The 26,377-nt window shown below is 36.6% G+C and overlaps 1 protein-coding gene across 1 annotated transcript in view; it reads left to right on the plus strand.

Moving 5' to 3' along the window:
* Positions 1 to 26,377, plus strand: part of CFAP47 (cilia and flagella associated protein 47) — a 545,688-nt gene that overhangs the window by 350,958 nt on the left and 168,353 nt on the right. Inside the window, exons 50-51 of the mRNA XM_053202225.1 lie at positions 1,640 to 1,751; positions 23,181 to 23,315. Of these exons, the coding sequence (XP_053058200.1) occupies positions 1,640 to 1,751; positions 23,181 to 23,315 (247 nt within the window). The remainder of the gene's footprint in view (positions 1 to 1,639; positions 1,752 to 23,180; positions 23,316 to 26,377) is intronic.

A 26,377-nucleotide genomic window follows, 5' to 3' on the forward strand; every position in this document is an offset into this window, starting at 1 on the left:
ATACAGGAGTCCTGATGCATAGGGGCACTTGTACCCCAATGTTTATAGCAGCACTCTCAACAATAGCCAAATTGTGGAAAGAGCCTAAATGTCCATCAACTGATGAATGGATAAAGAAATTGTGGTTTATAGACACAATGGAGTACTACGTGGCAATGAGAAAGAATGAAATATGGCCCTCTGTAGCAACATGGATGGAACTAGAGAGTGTTATGCTAAGTGAAATAAGCCATACAGAGAAAGACAGATACTGTATGTTTTCACTCTTATGTGGATCCTGAGAAACTTAACAGAAACCCATGGGGGAGGGCAAGGAAAAAAAAAAAAAAGAGGTTAGAGTGGGAGAGAGCCAAAGCATAAGAGACTCTTAAAAACTGAGAACAAACTGAGGGTTGATGGGGGGTGGGAAGGAGAGGAGGGTCGGTGATGGGAATTGAAGAGGGCATATTTTGGGATGAGCACTGGGTGTTGTATGGAAACCAATTTGACAGTAAATTTCATATATTAAAAAAAAATAAAAAAATAAAAAATAAAAAATAAATAAATAAAAAAAAAAAGAAAAAAGAAAAGTTTTGGAAAGCTGTAATTCCAAAGATTAAACACTGAGTTACCATACACTCCAGCAGTTCCACTCCCAGTTAGATGTATGTCCATTACAAAAGAAAACATCTGCATCCGCTTAACAGCTTGTACATGTTTTCATCACAGCATTGTTCATAATAGACAAAAGTGGAGGCAGCCTAAATTTCCATCAACTTATGCATGGGTACACAAAATGTGGCATATCACACAATTTAGTATCATTTGTCAGTGAAAGGAAATGATATACTGATACCTACCACAATATAGATGAACCTTGAAAACATGCTACGTGAAAAAAGCTTATCACAAAAGACCACATATTATTTCCTTTCTATGAATTGTTCAGAACAGGCAAATCTATAGACACAAAGTAGATTAGTGTTTGCCTAGGCAATGGGGGGTAGTGAGATGTACCACTCAGTGATCTGAAAGTTGGATTAAACAGAGTTATGGTCAGAATGCTGTTTAAATAGTCTTTGTTTGCTGTATTAATATTGATGTAAAATTCATTGAAATGGTTCATCTTTTGTCCATCAAAATGCATAAGAAAATTATGCATGGCCTATAAAAGATATTCAGGTTGTCTAAACATCAGTGGTAACATCAGTAGCAACAGAAAATAAGCATTGTCTTTTTTTTTCTAAGAATCATTTTCTTTGTTCTCCTTTTTCATAGGCCTCTCCTTAGATTTTTTCTTTTACTTTATGTAGTATTTTTCTGGTTTGCTTTTTATTTAAAGGTGAATAGTTTTGGAGCACCTGGGTGTCTCAGTCGATTAAGTGTCTGACTCTTGATTTTGGCTCAGAGCTCCTCATTGGGCTCCCCACTAACAGTGTGGAGCCTGCTTCAGATTCTCTGCCTCCCTCTCTCTCTGCCCTAGCTCACTCCTCCTCTCTCTCTCTCTCAAAAATAAATAAATAAACTTAAAAATAAAATACTTAATAAAGGTGAACAGTTTTAATGGAAGTATTTACATTTTCAGTTTTTTCTATGCTTTAGTTATACGAATTTCATGTAAATATTGACTTTATGTAATTCTTTGAACTCTCTTTTCTAGGTATCTTCAGATCTTCCAATGGTGTGGGGAAATCCAGTCATCACCATAGAGCCTGATAGCACAACTCCATATATTCTACACGTTATGCCTTGGAAACGTGGTATATTCAAAGGTAACAAAACCATTAGTAAAACATTATTAACCACTAGATTAGGACAGATATATGATGAGAACAATGAAAAAATATACTTTACATTTCCCGTTTCTAATAAGTGACCCAGATGGAAGTTTAGTTTTCCATTTCAGTCATTAGCTTTCTGAATAATCAGAGCTTTGGGACATGCATTTTACATCTAATGCTATACTCTCTTGGCCATTTATTTGAATTTATTTATTGGACAAATTTCTAGAAGTAGATATATTTAGTTAAGGGTATTTAATTTTAAAATTGTGATAAAGGGCACCTGGGTGGCTTAGTTGGTTGAGCATCCAACTCTTGATTTCAGCTCAGGTCATGATCTCACAGTCATGAGATCCAGCCCCGCATCCAACTCCATGCTGAGCATGGAGCCTGCTTGGGATTCTCTCCCTCCCTCCCTCTCTCTTCCCCTTCCCCACTCGCATGTACTCTCGCCCTCTCTCAAAATAAATAAATAAACATTTAAAAATAAATAAATAAATAAATATGGGACGCCTGGGTGGTTCAGTCGGTTGAGCGTCGGACTTCGGCTCAGGTCTCAGTCTGTGGGTTCAGTCTGGGACTTCGCAATGTCCCAGTCTGTGAGTTCAAGCCCCGCATCTGGCTCTATGCTGACAGCTCAGAGCCTGGAGCCTGCTTTGGATTCTGTGTCTCCCTCTCTCTTTCTGCCCCTCCCCCGCTCAAGCTGTATCTCTCTCTGTCAAAAAGAAATAAACATTAAAAATTAATTAATTAATTAAATAAAATGTGATAAATACTTTTAAATATGTCTACTACTTTATGAACCAGTCAATATCTTACGAGAATGTCTGTTTATAGGAATAGGTCTTATAAAAACAAGCATAGGCACTTAATTGATATATGAAAAAATAGGTTAAAGTCTTTGGTGTGTGAAGTTTTCTCCCTTTGTCCCTAATAAAGCATTCATTTATGCAAATTATCCCAATGATCCCTGAACAGAATTGGTTGCATGGGAATGGTGGTGAAGGGTATTCCTATAAGCTTTTGAAGGGAGGAGGGTGCGTGAGAAGCATAGAATAAAAAAAAAAAAGAAGAAGGGTAGAAGAGTAATAGGAAAGACCTGAAAGACTGTAATTCATTTTTTTTATGTTTATTTATTTTTGAGAGAGAGAGAGAAAGAGAGGGAAGGGAAGGGGCTGAGAGAAAGAGGGAAACACAGAATATGAAGCAGGCTCCAGGCTCCACGCTGTCAGCACAGAGTCCTGATGCAGGGTTCAAACTCATGAACCGCAAAATCATGATCTCAGCCGAAGTCACATGCTTAACTGACTGAGCCACCCAGGTGCCCCAGGACTGTAATTCATTAAGGGAATAAGTTGTTCTATTTGGGAGGGATTTAAATGTCCCACAGCTGTTGGATCCTGCCAAGGAAATCATTATAGCGTAGGTAAATGGATATACTTTAGAAGTATAGTAAGTATACACCTAGTAGCAAACCTGTGCTCCTTGGAAGAACTAGTGTCTCATCCCTGCTCCCCTCAGCAAAGAATGTTTTAGGAAAGGGTCTACACCTAGTATGCTGATGCTATTAATAAGGAGAAGGGAAACTTCAGAATGGCAAACATACTGATCCAGTCAATACCACTGTCATAGGATGTGCTGTGAAGCAAGAGTCAGCATGCACACACCTGCCCCCCACCCCCTGTCTGCTTCTAGTTGCCTTCACCTCCCATGTCACCACAGTCATAGTTATTATCATCTTCTGAAGTCTTCCCATCACTTTTCACACATTTGGCTTTACAAAGCCAATTAATAATTCTCTGTATGATAGATTTTAGGCTATTGTGAATCTCTTCCTAGCTTTACAATAAAGTATCATATTTTGTCATTTTTTTATGTAATTCACAAGATTTGAATCGATTTTAAGAAATCTAAATTTCCGTTCCTATTTTGATCATCAAATGACAGCTCTCTTACTGGTGGATTTCACTTAGTTTTAGAAAGTTAACTAGTCTTTGTAAAGGGCAGCGAATTATTCAGATTTGCCATTATTAGTTTTGATAAACATATTAAATCTCATTTCCTGTTCTACAAAAGGCAGAGAGTTCTGCAGTGTATGAGAAAGTACATATGAGGAACCTCACACTCAGCATTGTTGTATTAGAAATGTTTATCACTCCCTTAAACAGAACAAAACCCCTCTTCTATGAATCAGACTCTTAAAGTTATGGAAATGGAGCTCCAAATCACTAAGTAATCATATTTAATATGTCTTTCCTTTGGATAGTCATTTTTTGTTCATCTTGGCAGCCTTTCTGAGACCATAAAATTTCCATACATATTTTAACTGAACAGATCAGGACTCATTTAACATGCTGGTTTGAAGGAATTTGGGGAAGTTAAAGGCAACTCAGGGTACATCGTTCAGTGAGGATGAATTAGTAAATGTTGCTGGCTACACAAGATATTTTGCCAGCTTCATAATTTTGAAAAATATTTGCAAGACACTACCATGATTGCTCTTTGCAGGGCGGTCCCTTAGGGTTGAATCAATGTTGACATTATGATTGGAAGAAGCAAAGCCTGTAAAGAAGGGCTAGCCCATTTTTGTTGATATTATTGTTAGAAAAGTTCTCCAGCATTTGAAACAGTGGAAATTGCTTCTGAACAACCGTTAATCTGACGCAATATAAAAAAAAAAAAAAAAAAACTAGACTATAAAATTTTCATACATATATGAAAATATTCCTATTTGTGCTGATTAAAGAAATGTATCCATGTGCATGTATGTATCAGTGGTCTTTAAAAAAAAAAAAAAACAGGGGCACCTGGGTGGCTCAGTCGGTTAGGTGTCCGACTTCGGCTCAGGTCATGATCTCGCGGTTTGTGAGTTCAAGCCCTGTGTCGGGCTCTGTGCTGACAGCTCAGAACCTGGAGCCTGTTTCAGATTCTGTGTCTCCCTCTCTCTCTGACCCTCCCCCGTTCATGCTCTGTCTCTCTCTGTCTCAAAAATAAATAAACGTTAAAAAAAAAAACAAAACCCTGTGCTCATTTTCAGTTCTGGTCTTAATTATATAACAATTATTTACAAAAGGCCTATAATTTGGGAAGCCTTGATAACTCTAGTAGTTGTGAACAAAGCGGACATTCAACCAATTATGCACTGTTTGTTAAAATATTGTAACAGATGATTTTCCTCATATGTTGACAAATACTCAATTGTTTGAGCTCCACTGTAGTAAAACCCTTCCCACTAGAGCCTCCAGAACTCCTCCCTCAGGCTCCCCAGGACTTCCCAACAAGCCAATGGCAATTAAAGGGTTAACACATGACTCATCAGGGTGCCTCAGGACTTTGATCCCATGTCCTTTCTGATTGGTCAGATTAGAATATAGGTTTGTTAATTATTTCGAGTATTACACATGGATACATAGATTAGTATCGTGGCTCCTGCCTCCTAGGAATTCGTATCTGGTGGTGGAAATATGTATCTATAAATCATCTCAGTACACGGTACGCTCTGATATACCAAAAGTTTAAACATGGCATTGGGGAGCATGGTAGCAGGAAATATCAACCCTAACAGTGGGGGTGTGAGAGATCTTTTTAGGGGATAATGGGTTTGATTTGGATCTCAAAGGATAAGCTGGGACTTATTAGCCAATATGGTGGGTAGGGCATTACAGCAGAGGAAACAACCTTCTTGAAAACATAGAGAAGGTACTTCATGTCAATAATGTGTAGAAGGGTGTGTCTGCAGTGTGTGTTTGTGGTAGGAAATGCAGGCTGACTACAGTTAGAAATACAGGCAGACTTTGATGGGCAGAGTTTTGTTTTATTTCTTATTGCAGTGGGAGCCGTTGAGGATTTCTGAAGGGCATGAGTCAACAGAGTGTTAAAAAGAAAAATCTAGAGGTAAAATATAAAACAGATGGGAAGGGCAAGAGAGGGCAGTTAGGTCTGAGAGATCCTTTAGGAGCCTTTAGTGATATTCTAGTTGATTAGTTCTCAGTATTTGTGCTTCTTGAGAAAAGAGTTTAATGGCAAGTAGTTTAGATGAGAGTTGATTACAGGAAGCACTCTGAAAGAATGGGAAGGTAAGATGCTGAAGGGACAAAGTCAATAAAAGTAAGCTAGATAAGAGACTACTGCTGAGACCTGGGGAAGCTCCCTGGGAACCTTGGGAGAGAATTGTCACACCAAAGGGCAAGCAAGTTGTGGTAATCATCCCTTTACTCTAATCCATCATTGGCTAAAGTTTGCTCTTAGGGCAAATTCCCATGGCAGTGACTCAATCCCCACTGGAAAAGTCATAGGAAACCAGTGCTGTATATGAGAACTGTCTGCAGAAGAGATTTTTGTTGGGCACTGAGAGTATACCACTAAAGTGGGGATCATGTCTTATTGATTGGTAGGTAGAAATTTTGAAAAATGGATGGATTTGGAATTTTCACAGTAGCCTACAGTGAGCTACAGTCATGTTTTCAAGTGTGTGATGTGGAGAATTGAATTTGAATGCCTCTCTGGCAATGGAACAAAAAGTGCAGATTTATCATTTTAAGTGAAAGTTAAGGGCTGACTGACTAGACCAATGATAGTGGATTCAAAAAACAGAGGGGCACTTTTCAGAGAAATAAAAATGGGAAATGATGCTATAACATCTTTGGCTTCCAGAGATTCAAACTCTGAGATGAGAGATTGGCAGGACATTTCTTAGGGTATATATTATGATCAACCCTTGGGAAAGGAAAGGTAAGAAGGTATATTGACCAGGGGGAGAAAGAGGTTGGGCTTCTTGACAGGCCCAGTGAAGGCTTTTAGTCAACTCACTTGGGGCCTTTTAAGCTAGGATGGCCCTTTGGCGTCGTCCCAAGTTAGGGGAAGGAGACTGGGCCTTTATGCTGCTGTGTTGATGGTCATTAAAAGTAGACTACATGTGGAAGGAGATTTGACCTTGGATGAGGCATTTTTTTTTTTCAAGTCAAGGCAATGCCCAAAGAGAACTGGCCTGATTTTCATACTCCAGTTTCATTCCCTGTAGCTACAGAAGTTCGTCCTTCACTCCTGTCAAGGAATGTGGTTGATGCAATACAGTGTCCACCACAGCTGCATGTGATGAACATTGGATATGGAGAGATGAGGGAGAAAGGAGAGTCGAATGTGCTTCTGAGAGTAAGCAACACTAAAGAAGGTGATATAATTAACTGTGAGATATGTCAATTATACTTCCTTTGAAAAATAGTTTCTTAGGGGCACCTGGGTGGCTCAATCAGTTAAGCGTCCAACCCTTGGTTTCAGCTCAGGTCATGATCTCATGGTTTCTTGAGTTCGAGCCCCACATTGGGCTGAGAGCTAACAGTGCAGAGCCTGCTTGGGATTCTCTCTCTCTCCCTGCCCCTCCCTGGCCCTCTCACTCTCTCTCTCTCTCTCTCTCTCTCTCTTTCAAAATAAATGAATAAACTTAAGAGAAAAAAAACAGAAATGTTATAGAATGTTTATTGTTATTACTGAGATATTAAATTAATTTGATAAAATCTCAGTTATTTTCAATTATAGAGATTTTATTTTTTGGAAGTTATGAATATAGAACCACAATTTAACAGGTCACTAAGAACATTGATTCTTACTATTCAGAAGTATAATTAAAACTAATGAAATCTTCTGGTAAATTTTGGGGGAAAACTGGTTTTCCCTGCATCCAGCCCTGCATTGGGCTCTGTGCTAACATTGTGGAGCCAGTTTGGGATTCTCTGTCTCTGTCACTGTCTCTCTCTCACTCTGTCTCTGCCCTTCCCTCACTCATGTGCGCATACTCTCTCTCTCAAAAATAAATAAACATTAAAAATATTTTTAAAAAGGATGAATATCCAAAATATATAAAGAACTTATAATAGCCAACACCCAAAAAGTAAATAATCCAATTAAAACTAGGCAGAAGACATGAACAGCCATTTCTCCAAAGAAGACACCCAGATGGCCAACAGACACATGAAAAGATGCTCACCTTCATTCATTATCAGGGAAATGCAAAGCAAAACTACAGTGAGATATCACCTCACACCTGTCAGAATGGCTAAAATCAAAAACACAAGGAACAAGTTTGGAGAGGATGTGGAGAAAAGGAATACTTGTGTGCTGTCGGTGGGAATGCAAACTGGTGCAGCCACTGTGGAAAACAGCAAGGAGGTTCCTCAAAAAGTTAAAAATAGATCTACCCTATGATCCAGTACTGGCACTACTGGGTTTTTACCCACAAAATAGAAAAACATTAATTCAAAGGGACACATGCGCTCTTATGTTTATAGCAGCATTGTTGACAATAGGCAATTATGGAAAGCAGCTTAAGTGTCCATCAACAGTTGAAAGGATAAAGAAGTGGTATAAAGAAAGAATGAAATCTAACCATTTACAATGATATGGATGGAGGTAGAGAGTATAATGCTAAGTGAAATAAGTCAGAGAAAGATACCATATGATTTAAGTATGTGGAATTTAAGAAACAAAACAAATGAAGTGTACCTGGGTGGCTCAGTCGGTTGAGTGTCTGAATCTTGGATTCAGTTCACGTCATGATCTCATGGTTCATGAGTTGGAGCCCTGCATCAGACTCCAAGCTGATAGTGCAGAGCCTGCTGGAGATTCTCTCTCTTTCCCTCTTCTCTGCCTCTTCCCTGTTCATTCTCTCTCTCTCTCTCTCTCTCTCTCTCTCAAAAATAAATAAATAAACTTTAAAAAAGGAACCACGCAAAGGGGGAAAGAAAGCAAACCGAGAAACAGTTTCTTTTTAAAAAATTTTATTTATTTTTCAGAGAGAGAGCATGAGCAGGGGAGGGACAGAGAGAAAGGGGTACAGAGAATTCAAATCAGGCTCTGTGCTGTCAGCAGGGCTCGAACTCACAAACCACAAGATCATGACCTAAACCAAAGTCAGATGCTTAACTGACTGAGCTACCTGGGTGCCCCAAGAAACAGACTCTTAACTACAGAGAATAAACCGATAGTTATCAGAAAGGAGGTGGGTGGGGAAATAGGTGAAATAGGTGAAGGGAATTAAGAGTACATTTATCTTGATGAGCACTGAGTAATCTATAGAATTGTTGAATCACTATATTGTACACCTGAAACTAATATAACAGTGTATGTTAACTGTACTGGAATTAAAATTAAAACTTAATATGAAAAACTGACAAAAATTTTTTAAAAATCATTAAAAATTAAATTTAAAAATTAAAAAGAAGTGATCAGTAGGATCGATTTATTAGAGAAGGAAACCCCAGTTTTGTTTATTTGAAAATTATCTTTTTATGTCAACAAATTTCAGAAAAATGGAAAAATATTCAGTCAGTCAACCTAGATATGAAAACACATGACCTTAGGAGCGCCTGGGTGGCTCAGTCAGTTAGCTGTCTGACTCTTGATTTTGGCTCAGGTCATGATCTCACAGTTTATGGGTTTGAGCCCCATGTTGGGCTCCGAGCTCACAGGATGGAGCCTGCTTGGGATTCTCTCTCTCTCCCTCTATCTGCCCCTTTCCTTCTCTTGCACTCTCTTTCTCTGTCTCAAAATAAAGAAATAAACTTAAAAAGGAAAAAAAAAAAGAAAACACGTGATCTTAAAGGAAAATAGAGACAGACAAAACCAAGCAAACAAAAAATACTGTGTATGAAGGCATGGTAGAAATCCTGTGTTAATGACTGAATGCATTAAAACATGATGCCTTAATTCTCTTCTTCATAACTAGATAGTGACCTAGAATGCAAAAAACTTATATTACTGTCCATTATTACAGGATTAGTATGTAACAAAATATAGAGATGTAGTAATAACCTGTTGCATGTTCATAGTATGGAAATACACAACTAAATTTCCATTTGTCTCAGATAGAAGTTTGAGCTTTTATACAAGACTAATGTTTAGGTGAAAATGATTAAGCTTAAAAGCAAATGACTGGGCTTTAGTGGTTAGCATATACTTTAGTAACAATAATCCTTAAATTTATTTTGATTGCAATAACAATGTGTTTCATGAATATGATTTAGAGATAGCTATAATCATACATGTTGGCAATATAGAGCAAGTCCTAACATTGCACTAAGAAAATGAACTTGAACGTGTAAAAATTAAGTTTGTATAAGTTTATATAACCTACATATCACTTTTTCTAATAATTTTCTCCAGTTGTTCTTTAATAATCTACATAGAGCACATGTGTCTCTGGAATAACTGTTCTTAGGTTCTTATGAGGCTGCCACATGGATCAGCTCACTGCCCTCCAGCTTGTGAATATCAGCATTATAATATAACTTTAAAAAGCAAATTTTAATAACAAGCAAGAGACGTTTTCAACTTGTAGGGATACCTCTTGATTCCCTTTCTCTGATGAGAGATGAAGGGCTAAGAAGCTAAATAATTAATTTGGGACCTGGAAGTCCAAAAATATATTGTGAAATCTGGACCCCAGCCATGTAAATGTGGCCTTTTTAGCTCAGGGTTTTGTTCCCTGATTCTCAATTATGACCCCAAGATCCAAGACTCCAGGCCACCACAGACTAGCCCATATTCCACAACAAATGTCATTTCCAGTGATGACCCAAAACAGGGGATCCCTGTTCCTAGCTTGTGTGTGCATTTAACTTAAAATTTTCAGTTGAGAGAGGATTCTCTGAACATCTCTTCCAACGTACTGTAGAAAAGACAATCTCTAAATTTTTTAAAACAACTTTTATCTAATTGTTAATTAGTATAATTATTTTATTAATCTGGGTCTAAGACTTGATAATTAACCCTTATGAACTCTTACTTTTTCATCTCCAAGGAAAAAGTCTTTATAAATTCTTAACAATCGTTAATGACATTTACTTGTGACTAAAAGAAGGGGTGGGATGAACTTGAGTAGTTGAGTATCTTACCTTTGTCCACAGAATTGACAGACCTACAAAAGAGAAAGGCAATAACAAGGATCATTTAATGAATTATAAGTCATTTAATTGTATGAGCAAAAATTAGCTGAAATAATTTAATGTATTAATCGTGGCATGTTGGCCTAAAATAACCTCTAAACAGCAAGAATATTTTTGAAAGTTTATTTATTTTGAGAGAGAGAGAAAGCACAAGTGGGGGAGGAGCACAGAGAGAGGGAGAGAGAGAGAGTCCCAAGTAGGCTCCACCCTGTCAGTGCAGAGCCTGATGCGAGGCTTGAAACCATGAACCGTGAGATCATGGCCTGAGCTGAAGTCAGATGCTTAACCAAGTGAGCCACCCAGGTGCCCCAACAAGAATATTTTTATACCTAAAGCTAATGCAATGTTATATATCTATTATATCTTCAGTAAAAATATTTTAAAGATTAAAGAATATTTTCATATAGCATTTACTCACACTACCAAATGTTTAGATGGTATAGAACACTCTATGAACACATTTCAGTGCACTCACCAAGGTGTGTTGTTTATTCCACATTACAAAACTAAATATTGAGAATCCACGTTTAAAGTGGTTTCCAGTCATATTAGTAAATTTAGTCTCTACCCTGAACATGCATGATAGTATAGTCTGAAATTCTTTTTTATTATCCATGACCCTTGATAATATGGTAGCTCCAGAAAGTAGGTAGCAATGATCCATTTTGATGTAGCGGACAATTCCCTTGTATTTTTTCAATAGGAGCTTCAAGTGCTCTTTTACTTGCTGAAAAGTGATTGTATTCATTCAGTTCAACACAATTGCAAATTGCAGCTAAGATTCATTTCTGCAAATTTGCAGTTCGGAATTTCTTACACTAGAATGAAATCTGTTATGACACTGGCACAAGAAAGCCTCGTCCAAACAATTGGAAACAAGCTTTTAGTCAGCTTTGCTAAAGACTTTACAAAATTTTTGCCATAAACCTCTGTTTAGTGTCAAAACAAAACGTTTAATGTGTGCACAATAAAGTTCCTATGTTAGGCCTATGTTTGAACAAGATAGAAGTCATCTTTATATTTAGCATTCCGCTACTCTCTGAAATTATACTCTGTCCAGAAAGATGTATATTACCAGTTACCATCTTTAACGTACAAATTAAGTTCAAAATCTGATTTCTAATACTGTATGTGATAAGAAGCACTGCTTGTCACATGTCTTCAGAGTGTGATGCTGAGCAAAAGTAGTGTTACTTAAATTGTCATTTTTCATTTAAAGCTTAGGCAGTATATTCATGCTAACCACCACATTGCGGTGGCAAAATTGCATATCTTTTGCTATTTTACAGTTTCCTATTTCGTTCCTACTTACTACTGTATTCCTATTTTTCTATTTCTTATTTTACTGTGTTGCAAAGGAATACATTCAGAAGTCAAACATGACTTCAGCCTCCGATTATATCATTCTCTGGTTGTGTGACCTTGACCTCACTGAATGTCACTTCTCATACATGTAAAATATTGATGGTGTTTAATCTTTCAGGGTGGTTATGGGCATTAAGTGAGAATATATGAAAAGTGCTCATTGAGTAGGTGCTCAGTTAATGTTTAGCACACTTATTTAATATACTAACTCCCATTTTTAAAATTTCCTAATATGATAGGGATTTACAGGAGGATTTATAGCTCCTATTATCCCCAGTCTTCTTAGTCTGTCTCAATGAAAATGACAGAAACTTGACTGAAACTGAATTTGGATTTTACTGGCTTGTTGCCATCAGCAATATGGCCTGCCACATAGTCGTATAGGCTTGAAGAACAATCAGATTCCACTGGTCTTCAAAACAAATGTCGGTTGTATAAAGCATTTTCTTGCTTTCTCAGGTGAAGGAAATGTTTTGCAAAAGCAGATCCTTGAGGCTTTGTGGAGAGAATGAGTTGGGTTTGCTTGGATCCTCTCCTGCTCTCTTGGCCTCTCCTCTTTGCTTTGACCATCTCCACTTCCCCATGCAGCCTGTGGTCTGATGTTTCATGACAGCTTTAGCCATCTGTGTGGTATTACCCTTCAGGGCTTGGGAGCACTCAACTGTGTCTTCCTGCTCCCGTCCCCCAGATCAAATTCTAGTCCCAAGCCCCACTCGGGTTATTGGTTACAGATAAATTCATTCATAGTGCTAGATCAGTGAGTGATGTATGCTCTGTTTTCTGTCTTTATGCTAGATAATTTGTCCTTTGACCTCTAGACCAACATCTGGCATCCAGTAGCAGGTATCTGGTCACTATTGAATGTAAGAAGCAATACATTTCAAACATAAAATTGTTTCTAATATACTTTAGAAATTACTTGCTAGTGCAACAGAAGTGCAGTTAAAATATGAGAACAACAATTTATAAACTTGGAGAAAAACATAAATTCGATAACTGCATCTACTCTATTAAGCAAAAGGAAGACACTCTTGCATCTCCAGTGTTTGTCACGAGGCCTCCATTTATTTGGCCCAACACTCACTTGTAATTCTTGATTATTTATTAGAAATAGTTTTTCCTGGGAGTTCAAAGTAGGCTGTCGATGCTCTATTGCATATAAATTCAGGTTGTTCTTTATATTTGAATTTTGAACTGCTAAGATACATGTAGCATTGTTACCAAAAAGAAATCTTTCTCTTATTCTATGTGTGAGTGTGTGTGTGTGTGTGTGTGTCTGTGTGTGTCTGTGTCCTACTTTACCAGTCAAAAGAATTTGTGTATTTTATGAGGACTTGTTTACAGTAGAAGGAAAATATGATTTCCTAAGTCATTGGAGTTTCTCATGTAAGATTTTTGCATGAGAATCTCAGTTATATGGGTGCCTGGGTGGCTCAGTCGGTTAAGCCTCCGACTTGGCTCAGGTCATAATCTCACAGCTTGTGAGTTCAAACCCTGCGACAGGCTCTGTGGTGACAGCTCAGAGCCTGGAACGTGCTTCAGATTCTGAGTCTCCCCCTCTTTCTGCCCCTTCCCTACTCATACTCTGTCTCTCTCTCTCAAAAATAAATAATAGGGGCATTTGGGTGGCTCAGTCAGTTGAGCGTCTGACAGCGGCACAGGTCATGATCTATCTCAGAGTTTGTGAGTTCGAGCCCCACGTCAGGCTCTGTGCTGACAGCTCAGGGCCTAGAGCCTGTTTTGGATTCTTTGTCTCCCTCTCTCTGCCCCTCCCCCACTTGTATTCTCTCTCTCTCAAAAATAAACATAAAAAATAAAAATAAATAAATTATAAAACATTTTAAATACTAGAAAAAAAGAATCTCAGTTATAGGGCATTATATAAATAATTTATTCATACATTTTCATGAAAATTTTTAAATTCTAATCACCCTTCAAAGATGCTTTTCTAATATGTGAGGAATGAATGAAAACCAGTGGAGGTTAGTAGGGTTTGAAGATCATTCAGAAATTCTGAAACTAAAACTCTTTTTGGGGGGGGGGCATTTCATTCTTTTTTTCTTAACTTGGAACATCAAAAAATTTTAAAAATACTTGTGAACACTTGCCTTTTACGTCTGCATTTTTGTGAAAAGCAATCTCCCCATTTTATTGCTCGGATGAGGCCTAAGGATGCTTTTTAATATGAAAATTCATTATTTTATGTAGAAATTACTTCTAGAAATAAATTTAAAGTAAAATTAACAAAATAAATAAAGGCTTTACGTGGAAGTTTAAGAAGCCACCCCCACGAAGCAGTGAATTTGAACAAATGAGGAAATAGTTGCATTTGATATCAGTGAAATAGACATGAATATATGGAACAGAGAGATGTAGATGGATAGAGGTGACAAGGTAGATAGATAGATAGATAGATAGATAGATAGATAGATAGATAGATAGATTCAAGTGTTTTGGATACCTGAATATGATGGCTTCATTAATTTTCCTGCATTAATTATGTCATTCATGATATTGCCTACTGCGAAAAGATACCCATAGTTGGCTGTGAACTTCCCTTACACATCCCACTTACACAGAACATTCAGTTAGGGGTGACCCTTCTCAAATCCTATTGTTATCTTGCTGAGCAGTGTTAAGTATAATATCTGAAATACAAAGTGTGCTATTTATTTACTTATATTACAGAGAGAGAGAGAGAGCATGAGCAGGTGAGAGAGGCAGAGAGAGAGACAGAATCTTAAGCAGGCTCCATGCTCAGCACAGAGCCCGATGCAGGACTCAATCCCACAATCTGGGGTCATGGCCTGAGTGGAATAAAGACTTGGACACTCAACCAACTGAGCCAGCCAGGCACCCCCAAAGCGTGCTTTTTAAACAGTTTTATTGTGGTTTAATTGATATACAATAAGCTATCCATATTTAAAGTATATAGTTTGATTCTTAACACATGCATACAGCCATGAATCCGTTGTTACAAATCAGATAATGAATATAGGTCACCCCACAAAGTTTCCTTGTGTCTATTTTTAATCCTTTTACTCTCCTCTCCCCTCACACGACAAGCTACCCTTGCCCTAGGCAATCATTTCTCTGTTTTCTGTCACTATATATGCATTTCATAGCATTGTATATAAGCTACATCACACAGTTTAACCTTTTTAAGGGATTGTTTTCTTTTATGCAACATAATTATTTTAAGATCCATCCACAGAGTGCATGTATCAATACTTTATTCCTTTTATTACTGAGTAGTAGTCCGTGGAATGGATAAGCCACAATATGCTGCTGTACTTACCTTTGATGGACATTTGGGTTTTTCCACTTTTTTTGGTAGTTATCAGTAAAGCTGATATGAGTATCTATACATGAATCTGTGTGTGAGCATATACTTTCATTCATCTTGAGTAAATCACTTATATGTGGAATGCCTGGATAATATGGTAGTTGAATTTACAATGTTTAAAGAAGTAATTGCCAACAATATTTCAATGAGATTGTCTCTCTTTCCATTCTCACTTGCACTGCATAAAAGTTCCAGTTTCTCTATACCCTTGACCATAGTTTGTAGGATTGGCCATTGCAATTTGATCGATTTTCATCTGTGTGTAGTTCAGTTGCAGTGTGGATTTACTCTACATTTCTGTAATGAATAATAATGTTGAGCATGTTTTCTTGTGCTTTTTTGACATCTATAGGTCTTCTAACGATATGCTTTTTCAAATCTTTTGCCCATCATTTCCTGTATGTTGGGTGGTTTCTTTTCTTATTGCTCAATTTTTAGGCTTTTTCAAATTTATTCTGGATGCATGGGTTTTTTTTTTCAGATATGTGGTTTAAAATTTTTTCTTCCAATTTGTGATTTTGTTTTAATTTTCTTAATGGTATCTATCGAATTACAGAAGTTTTTTTCCTACCTATATTGACGGATAATTGAAAATAAAAATTGTATACATTTAAGACGTTCACTGTGACGATATGATATATGTATACATCCTGAACTGGTAACAGAAGTTTTCAGTTATAATGAAATGAAATTTATCACCTTTTTCTTGCATGAATCAGGAAGAAACATGTGTCCTTAATGGCAGTCTGGATTGTTGCTGCTTTAAAGTTTTGCCCCAGTAATGAAAGCATAGGTTCTTCCTAAGCAAAAAAGTAATCAGCCATCCTTTACAACAGAAATCTGAATCCTGTAGATTTTATTAATCCTTTTTGTCATATATGTTACACATTTCAAAAATTTGTTATATAAACAGCAAACAGCATAAAACCACAGAAAAAGAAAATGGAGCCTAGAGGGCTACAGTTGGGCACTAGGCTACTATGCATTTTATCATAAAAATAAGACGCTTAAATGGAGTAGAAAACAAGAGCTGTATTGTACATAGAATAAAAGCAGATATGGCCACAACACTGGACTCTTTATCTCTGTTCTTCATTAGCCACCAAATTTTGTTTTTCCACCTTGCCTTTTGGTCCCCCAGAGAGAAAATACAACAAAAGAAAATGAGTTAGGAAGGTGGTTAAAATGAAGTAAGAAAAAGATAGAAAAAGGAAGGATTAGCAGAGATTTCCTCGGGCTTTCATCTTTAGTCTTGCTACTCAGATTTCATAGGATAGTATAGTAGAGAAACAAAACAATGAAAATTCATTCAATCATGTGTGGTATAATGTGCGTAGAGCAGATATGTATGAAAACACTTCTTGACAGAATTCATGTCCCTCTAAGAAATTCACAAGTTGATAAAAGCCCAGCCATACAGAAAATTTCCTTAAACACAGTATTCCTCATTAGCAATAGGGAGTGGTGAAGCATGAAGCCAATGGAAGGAAGAGGGTGGGTGTAGGGAGACCAAGTGCAAAGAGGCCAAAGAAAGACCTTGCCAGGTTTAACTGTTGTCATGGAAACTTGTTTTTGGAAGTTTTCTGAGGGGTGAAATAGTTTAGATAATCAGTGGGCAGTATCTGAAACCTATTACTCTAGGCCAAAAATAAATGTTTTGTAAGTATGTGAGTTACTTTGCTATTTTTCCACGCAAAAGCCCACTTATTCTGTGGTGTATTTGGTGATATTTAGGCATGACTTAATATGCCATTTTCCGTATTCTACGTTTGGTAAATACATTTATGTATTATTTATGCCTTTGTCACTTACTATGTGACCTGGAGTGAGTTACCCAACCTTCTCTACAGCCCAGCTTGCTGAACTTGAAAATGAGTCCAGTGAGGAATTAATTTATACGTTTATTAAAGGAGTTCAATAGGTAATGAATGGGAGGCATTTAGCATATACCTAACACAGAGTAAGCATTCAATAAATGATTTCACATTGTTTTCAAAAGGCTAACCACTGGTACTAAATTGCATTGCTCAGGCTTTAAACTTGAGTCTGATATTGACGTTTTACAAGATAGTATGAAATTAGGGAAAAACAATTCCTAATGAAAACCAAGCTATATACTAGGAAATGTTGGTTTGACTGTTTAAAATACATTTTGAAAAAATCAAACCCGTAGAGTGTTTAGCAGAGGGGAAAAAATCCATTTGTCAGAATAAAAGCTTGATCTATTGAAAATATAATAGCTATAATTATGATCCCTATTAGATTTTTTTTGGTAACACTCATTTCAGATAAACTGAAAACCTCCATTAAGTCAATAATGCTGTATCTTAGAGAGTTGCTTTGTACACTATTATGTCTTGTATACCTATAGTTTTTCCAAAGCAGTCCTTTAGTTTTCCTGTCATGCTTTTAAACTGAACCACCAACAATCAACCTTTTATTTACCTTTCTTCCCTTTGGGTTGGTTGGCCTTGGCCCAAACGGAGGAATATAGGGAGCAAAGGAATCACACGTGCCTAGTGTGGAAAAATATTATCATCTTTTGAAACACATATTTTCATAATCATTATTGATGGCATTTGGTTTGAAAGTTCATTGCTGATACTTACTGAGTCTAATGTTACTCTTTGTAATAAGTTTATAAGAATTTGACTGCTTGTCTCTTCTACCTTAGCTAATTCATAACCAAAAGTAAAAATGCAATTTAAAAATGTAACTGTTTAGGAAAAAAATTAAAATTATATTCCCAAGAACAAAGATTTTTTATTGGGAAAATAACTGTGCATAAATTAGTGGCATAATTCTAAGAAACATTGTTTCAAAGTGTTCTTTCAATTAAAAGATAAGCTACTAAATAGACCTATAATTCCATAGTTCTCTTCACTTATTTCTAAGTTTTAAGATAAATACTTAATTTCTCTTGTTGGTATCTAACATATGGTCTTGTTACACTCCTGTAGGGCTTTTGAATTGTTTTACAAATGAGTGTTCCATTTCTCTTTGTTAAGGGACAATAAAAGTGTAATAACGTTTGGATGGGTGTATTGGAGAAAGAAGAAATGTGCTGAGTATACAAGTGGGCTGAAATGAGAAAGAATGGAGAATGTGTGCTTTTAAATCTTGAGACTAGTTCATCGTACTTGAAATATTGATTAGGTTTCCTTATTATTCCTTGTGCACGTTGTTTAACATTATGTAAGTTTATCCAAATCATGGTTTCATCTGACTGAATTGTCCATTTAAAATTTTTCAATACAAGTGTTTAGAAATTTAACTGCTTTTGTTTGTTGACTTTGTATCCTGCATATTTTGTGAACGCATTTATTATTAGGTCTATCCTTTTTGTGTCCATGATCATTAAGGTTTTCTCCATATGAGATTGTGTCATCTGCAAACAGATAATTTTACTTCTTCCTTTCCAATATGGATACCTTTGCTACGTTTCCTTGCACACTTGCTCTGACTAGAAATTCCAGTATTATGTTGAGTAGAAGCCTAAACCAGAGACATCCTTATCTTGTTTCTAATCTTAAAGGAAAAAATTTCAGTCTTTTACCACTGGGAGTATAATATTAGCTGTTTGTTTTCACATATGGCTATTATCATTTTGAGAAAGTTCTATTCCTAATTTATTTTTGCCATGAACGTTTTGATGTGGAATTTTGTCAAACACTTTTATCCATCAATCAAGATTATCATGTGGTTTTTTTTTTTCATTCTGTCAATGTGCTACAGTACACTCACTGATTTTTGTATGTTGAACCACCATTCATTCATTCCTTCATTCTTTGTTGAAATAAAAACCATTTAACTATGGTATAGAATCTTTTTGGTATGCTGCTGAATTCGATTTGCTACTATTTAGTTGAAAAGTTTTGTATCAGTGTTCATCAGGGATATTGGATTTTAATTTTCTTTTCTTGCCCTATCTTTGTCTGCTTTTGTATCACGGCAGTGCTAGCCTCCTAGAATGAGGCTATGTTTTCCCTCCTCTATCAATTTTTAAGTTTCTGAGAAAAAGAAGATAGTGATTCTTCTTTAAGTATTTGGTAGAATTCAACAATGAAGCCATCTCGTCCTGGGCTTGTCTTTGTGGGAAGAGTTTTTGTTACGAATTCAATGTCCTTGTTAGATTTATGTCTATTCTGTTTTTCTTTTATTCATGAGCATTTTTAGTAGATTGTGTGTTTCTTGGATGTTGTCCATATCATCTAAGTTACCCAATTTGGGGGGCATATGATGGTTCATTGTAGTCTCTTATAAAGCTTTTTATTTTGGAGAAAACAATGTAATGTCCCCACTTTTTTCCTGAACTTATTAATTGGAGTCTTCATTTCCTTTTTCTTAACCACTTGAAAATTCTGGCAGTGATGTTGACCTTTTCAAAGAGAGAAACTTTCTGGTTTTTGCTTTTCTCTTCTCTGTTTTATTTACCTCTACTCTGATCTTTATCATTTCCTTTCTTGTGCTAGTTATGGGTTGAATTTGCTTTTCTTTTTCTAGTTCTGTATTGTGTGCAGTTAGGTTGTTGATTTTAGGTTGTTCTTTTTAATATATGCTTTTGCTGCTATGAGTTGCCCTCTTAGTGTTGCTTTCACTGCATCACACCAGTTTCGTATGCTGTGTTCTCATTGTCAATCATCTATATAGTTTCAGACTTCTATTTTTTTCTAAGTTTTTTTTTGAAATATGGGTTAAAAGTATGTTGTTTAGTGTCCAAATTTGTGACATTCCTTTTTTCCTTATGTTACTGATTATAATTTCATGCCATTGTGATGAGGCAACATGCTTTCTATGATTTAAATCTTTTTCAGTTATTAAGATATGCCTTGTGGCCTCACATGTGATCCATTCTGGACAGTGTCCAAAGTTGATTTAAGAAGTTGGATACTCCATTGTTGATGGGTGGATGTTCTATATGAGCCAGTTAGGTCTAGTGGTTCTAAGTGATGGTCACATCCTATGTGTCTTTATTGGTATTCTGTCTAGTTGTTCTGTCCATTAAGAGGTATTGGGGCACCTGTGTGGCTCAGTTGGATTGGTATCCAACTCTTGACTTCAGCTCAGGTCGTGATCCCAGGGTTGTGGGATTGAGCCCCACATCAGATTCCATGCTGAGTGTGGAGCCTGCTTTGGATCCTTTCTCTCTCTCTCTCCTCTTCCCCTCCCCCTACTCAGGTATTCTCTTTGTCATTCTCCTAAAATATATAAGTAAGTCAATAAACACACAAATACAAAAAAAGAAAAAATGAGAAAAGTAAACATACTCATAACATGATATAGCAATCATACATCTTTGTATTTCCCCAAATGAATTGAAAGTTTATGCCCATCCAAATATCTGCTGGTAAATGTTAATAACAGCTTTATTCATAGTTGCCAAATTATGGGGAAAACTACAATGTCATATAATAGATAAATGGTTAAAGAGTGGTATATCTATACATTGGGTTATTTATCAGTGATAAAAACAGTAACCTATCAGACCACAAAGAATATGGGGGAAACGTAAATGTATATTGCTAAGTAAAAGAGGTAAATCTAAGAAGGCTACATATTGTATGATTCTAACTATATGACATTCTAGAAGAGGTAAAAGATCAAGGGTTGACAGTTCTTTAAAGGTTGGGTGGAAGGGATGAATGAGTATTGTACACGGGATTTTTAAGGCAGTGAAACTATTCTACATGATACTGTAATGGTAGGTACGTGAAATTACATATTTGCCAAAGCCATAGAATGTATAACACAAAAAATTAGCCAGAATGCACTCTATGGACTTTACTTAATAATAGTATATCATTACTGGCTCAACATTTAAGTAATATATCACAAAAATTCAAGATGTTTATAGTAGGCAATGTAAGGGGGGATATATGGGAACTCTGTACTTTCCACTCATTTTCCTGTAAACATAAAAGTGTTCAAAAAATTAAATGTTTTAATTGAGTTTTAAAAAAGTATGGACTTAGAACCAGAATGCACATCTACATATTCTGCCTATATTATACTGAGCCGACTGACTTTGGGGAAGCTACTGAACTATCTTGTATCAGTTTACCTTCTCTAAAACGGAAATAATATATCATACTCAATGGTGAAAAACAGCTTTTCCTCTAAGATCAGAAGTGAGACAGGGATATCTACTCTCACCACTTTTCTTCAACATAGTACTAGACTCCTAGCCACAGCAGTTAGACAACATAAAGATATAAATGGCATCCAGGGATACCTTGGTGGCTCATTGGGTTAGGGTCCAACTTCAGCTCAGCTCATGATCTCACAGTTCATGAGTTTGAGCCCTGCATCGGGCTCTGGGCTGATAGCTTAGACCCTAGAGCCTGCTTTGGATTCTGTGTTTCCCTTTCTCTCTACCCCTTCTCCATTTATATTCTTTCCATCTCGCTCTCAAAAATAAATAAACATTAATAAATAATTTCAAAAAATAAAAGAAAGAAATGACATCCAATTTGGTAAAGAAGAAGTAAAACTCTGGCAATTTCCAGATGACATGATGCTCTATGTAGAAAACCCTAACGAATGGCTCTACCAGAAAAGTAATAGAACTGATGAATGAATTCTGTAAATGTTAATTTTGCAGGATTCAAATCTATGTATGGTATCTATTGCATTCCTATATGCTAATAATGAAGCAGCAGAAAGAGAAATTAACAAAACAGTCCTATTTACAATGGTACCAAAAACAATAATGACATATCCAATAAAGGGTTAGTATCCAAGATATATAAAGAACTTCTACAACTCAATAGCCAGAAACTAATCCAATTTAAAAATGGGCAGTAGATGTGAACAGACATTTCTCCAAAGAAGACATCCAGATGGCAAACAGGCACATGAAAAGTTGTTCCACATCATTCAGCAACAGGGAATTACAAACCAAAACTACAAGGAGATTCCACTTCACATCTGTCTCACAGCCCCTCTCAGCCATGATGTCTGCCCCTGCTAGGGACCTGCCAGAAGACACACCTGTGTCAGTGAGGCAGGTCCTTCAGCCTTGGTCCAACTGCAGATCTTGAAATGGCCTTGTAACTTGGCCAGCCACTCTCAGCCATGGTCCGGGAACCCTCGTCTGGGGAGATGTGCTTGTGCATGCCCCAGAATTAGGCTCATAGACCAGGGTCTGTCTGCACATCTGGGAGCAGCCCTATAATCCAGGTTCAGCCCCTCATAGCTGCTGTCTGGAAGCAGTCCTGCCTGCCCAGGGACCCAGAGGGTGACACACCCATACATATTCTGTGGTCAGGCCTGCCAACCTCAAGCCCACTGCAGATTCTGAAGCAGTCTGTGACCTGGCTCTAGCCCATCTCAGCCACAGTCTGGGGCCAATCCTGCCCACTCAGAGATGCGTAAACTGTTGGAAGCACTCCCGGAGCCCCAGATGGAGTCAGTGTAATACCAGGAACATTTTGTACTATCCAGTGTCACCAGCTGCCACCAGTGTCACCTCCAATTCACATTTGGGCAAACTGAGGGACACAGCTGGTAACAGCCCCAGTTGTGAACCTACGTATGACACTACTTTGTAAATAAAAACTGACCATCACTTATACTTAAAATAAATATTAATGGATTTTCCATTAAATTGTTCTGTACCACCATCAGGTTTAAATCTGATACTAACACCTACAATTTGTGTTTAGTTCCTTATTAGTTTCACACTAAAGCATGTTTAATACCTAAAATTGACCTTTCCTTTTAGAAAACAAATCCCTAGTTAATATAGCATCTTGTACTGATGTGTTGTAGGTGCAATCTCATTTTCTGTTAAAAGAAGACAAGAGGATGAATCTCAGGAAGAACCAGATCAAGATGATAATCAAGTACCCTCCTTTCAGAAATCCTTATCACAACCATCCCCCCAAAATAATGATGAGGACTCAGGTAAATTTATGATTAAGGAGAGTTTCATGATCACTCTTCAGTCATTCCCTCTTAAATGAATAGATACTTTACATTCACAATATATATCCAAAGGTGTGTTGCATATACCTGTAAGAATTTTCTTGTATTAGCTCTGAATTAACTTTACATAATTTACTTTCTAGATTTGTACAGCAATTAACATTCATAAGAGTATAATATTTCATTGAAGGTTGCTTATTCTTTCATAAGTGAACCACTTTATATGTATTTCTTACTAAACGAAAACTTAGAGTACATTTCTGATAAAATGTTAATGAGTAAATTATTTTAACAGTGTAACATGCTTTTCTTCAGCCTACCAGATGATAGCAACCTTCCTCATATGTGGGAGAAAATCAGTGCCATTATTTTTCCTTCCAGTAATCTAAAGCTTTATTGGAATGTTGTTAAACATCATATCTTTTTAGTAGAAATTTGAAGGAAATTGAGAATAATGGAGAATTGGAAAGGACAGGGCAGATTTCCTGGAGAATGGGTGACTGAATTCTCTGAAGGATGAGTAACAAGGACTTAAGAGGGCGTTAGAAAAGCTGTGGAGACAGTGAGGTATATCAAAGAAATCTTTATGGAATGACTTTGTGTTTAGTCGGGATTCTTCAGTAAAACAGACACTACCATAATATAATGTAATGTAATGTAATGTAATGTAAATAGGCACATGCATACACACATACAAATATATATGTATGTATACATATGGAGAGACAGAGAGAGAGAAATTGAGATTTTAAAGAATTGGCTGACATGATTGTGGGGATTGGCAAGTGAAAAATCTGTAGGTCAAGCAAGCAGGGCAGAGAATTAGGTAAGAGTTGGTATTGCAGTCTTGGGTCCAAATTCCCCAGCTGTGCCAGACAGGCTGCAAGGTCAGGCAGGTTTTCTGTGTCAGTCTTGACCAAGAATTGCTTCTTCTTCAGGTAGCCTCGGGTATTTTTCCTTAGCTTGGAACTTCAAAACAATTTTACAAATACTTGTGAACATTTGCCTCTTACCACGCTGCATTTTTGTGAAGAGCAATCTTCCCCATTTCATTTCTCGGATGAAGCCTAAGGATGCTTTTTTTATATGAAAATTCATTATTTTACATAGAAATTATTTCTAAAAATAAGTTTAAGGTAAAATTAACAAAATAAATGAAGGCTTTACATGGAGACTTAATAAGTCACCTCCACGGTAAAATGAATCCAAACAAATGAGGAGATGGTTGCATTTGATAGCAGTGAAATAGACATGAATTTATGGAACAGAGAGGTGTAAATGGATAGAGGTGACGGATAAATAGGTAGGTAGGTAGGTAGGTAGGTAGATAGATAGATAGATGGATGGATGGATGGATTCAAGTGTTCTGAATACCTAAATATGATGGCTTCATTAAGTTTCCTGCATTTATTATCTCATTTATGATATTGCCTACTGCAGGAAAGATACCCATAGTTGGCTGTGAACTTCCCTTACACATCCTGCTTATACAGTACATTCAGTTGGGGGTGACACTTCTCCTATCCTATTGTTATCCTGTTCAGCAGTAGTTAGTATAATTTCTAATATAGAGTATGCTGTTTGTTTGTTTGTTTATTTTAAGAGAGAGAGGGAGAGCATGACCAGGAGAGAGGGTCAGAGTGAGAGTCGGGGAGAGAATCTTAGGCAGACTCCACACTCATCACAGAGCCGGATGCAGAGCGCAATTCCATGACCCTGGGATCATGACCTCAGCCGAAATAGAGTGGGATGCTCCACCAACTGAGCCACCCAGGAATCCCTAAGGGTGCTTTTTAAACAGTTTTATTGTGGTTTACCTGACATACAGTAAGCTATGCATATTTAAAGTATATATTTTGAGTTTTAACACATGCATACAGCCATGAATCCATGGTTACAAATCAGATAATGAATATAGGTCACCACAAAAAGTCTCCTTGTGTCCATTTTTAATCCTTTTACCCTCCTCTTCCCTCATGGCATAAGATACCTTTGCCCTCGGCAACATTTCTCTGTTTTCTGTCACTATATATGCATTTAATAGCATTGTATATGAATGAAATCATCAGGTTTAACCCTTTTGGGGAATTGTTTTCTTTTCTGCAATATAATTATTTTAAGATCCATCCACACAGTGCATGCATCAATACTTTATTCCGTTTATTACTGAGTCGTACTCCATGAAATAGATACGCCACAATATTTGGATCCTTTTACTTTTTGATGGACATTTGGGTTTTTCCATTTTTTTGGTAGTTATCAATAAAGCTGATATGAACATTTATACATAAATCTGTGTGTGGGCATATACTTTCATTCATCTTGAGTAAATCACTTATATGTGGAATGCCTGGATAATATGGTAGTTGAATTTACAATGTTTAAAGAAGTAACTGCCAACAGTATCTCAATGAGATTGTCTCTCTTTCCATTCTCACTTGCAATGCATAAAAGTTCCAGTTTCTCTATATCCTTGACCATAGTTTGTAGGATTCACCATTGCACTTTGATCGATTTTCACCTGTGTGTAGTTCAGTTGCAGTGTGGATTTACTCTACATTCCTGTAATGAATAATAATGTTGAGCATGTTTTCTTGTGCTTCTTTGTCATCTATACGTATTCTTGTGAAATGCTTTTTCAACTCTTTTGCCCATCCCTTGTCCTACATTGGGTTGTTTGTTTTCTTATTGCTGAATATTTAGGCTTTTTAAAATTTTTTCTCGTACATGGTTTTTGTTTTTGTTTTCCAGATATGTGCTTTAAAATTTTTTTCTCCCAGTCTGTGGTTTTCGTTTTAATTTTCTTAATGGTGTCCATCGAATAAAGGAGGTTTTTTTTCTAGCTCTATTGAGGTATAATTGACAAATAAAAATTATATACATTTAAGATATACAGTGTGACAATTTGATATATATATACATCGTGAAGTAGTTACAAAAGTTTTCAATTATAATCAAACACACTTTATCACTTTTTTCTTACATGAATCAGTAAGAAACATGTGCCCTTAATGGTGATATGAATTATTGCTGCTTTTACG

This window comes from Acinonyx jubatus, chromosome X (genome assembly GCF_027475565.1).
Source record: "Acinonyx jubatus isolate Ajub_Pintada_27869175 chromosome X, VMU_Ajub_asm_v1.0, whole genome shotgun sequence".
NCBI classification, from domain to species: domain Eukaryota; kingdom Metazoa; phylum Chordata; class Mammalia; order Carnivora; family Felidae; genus Acinonyx; species Acinonyx jubatus.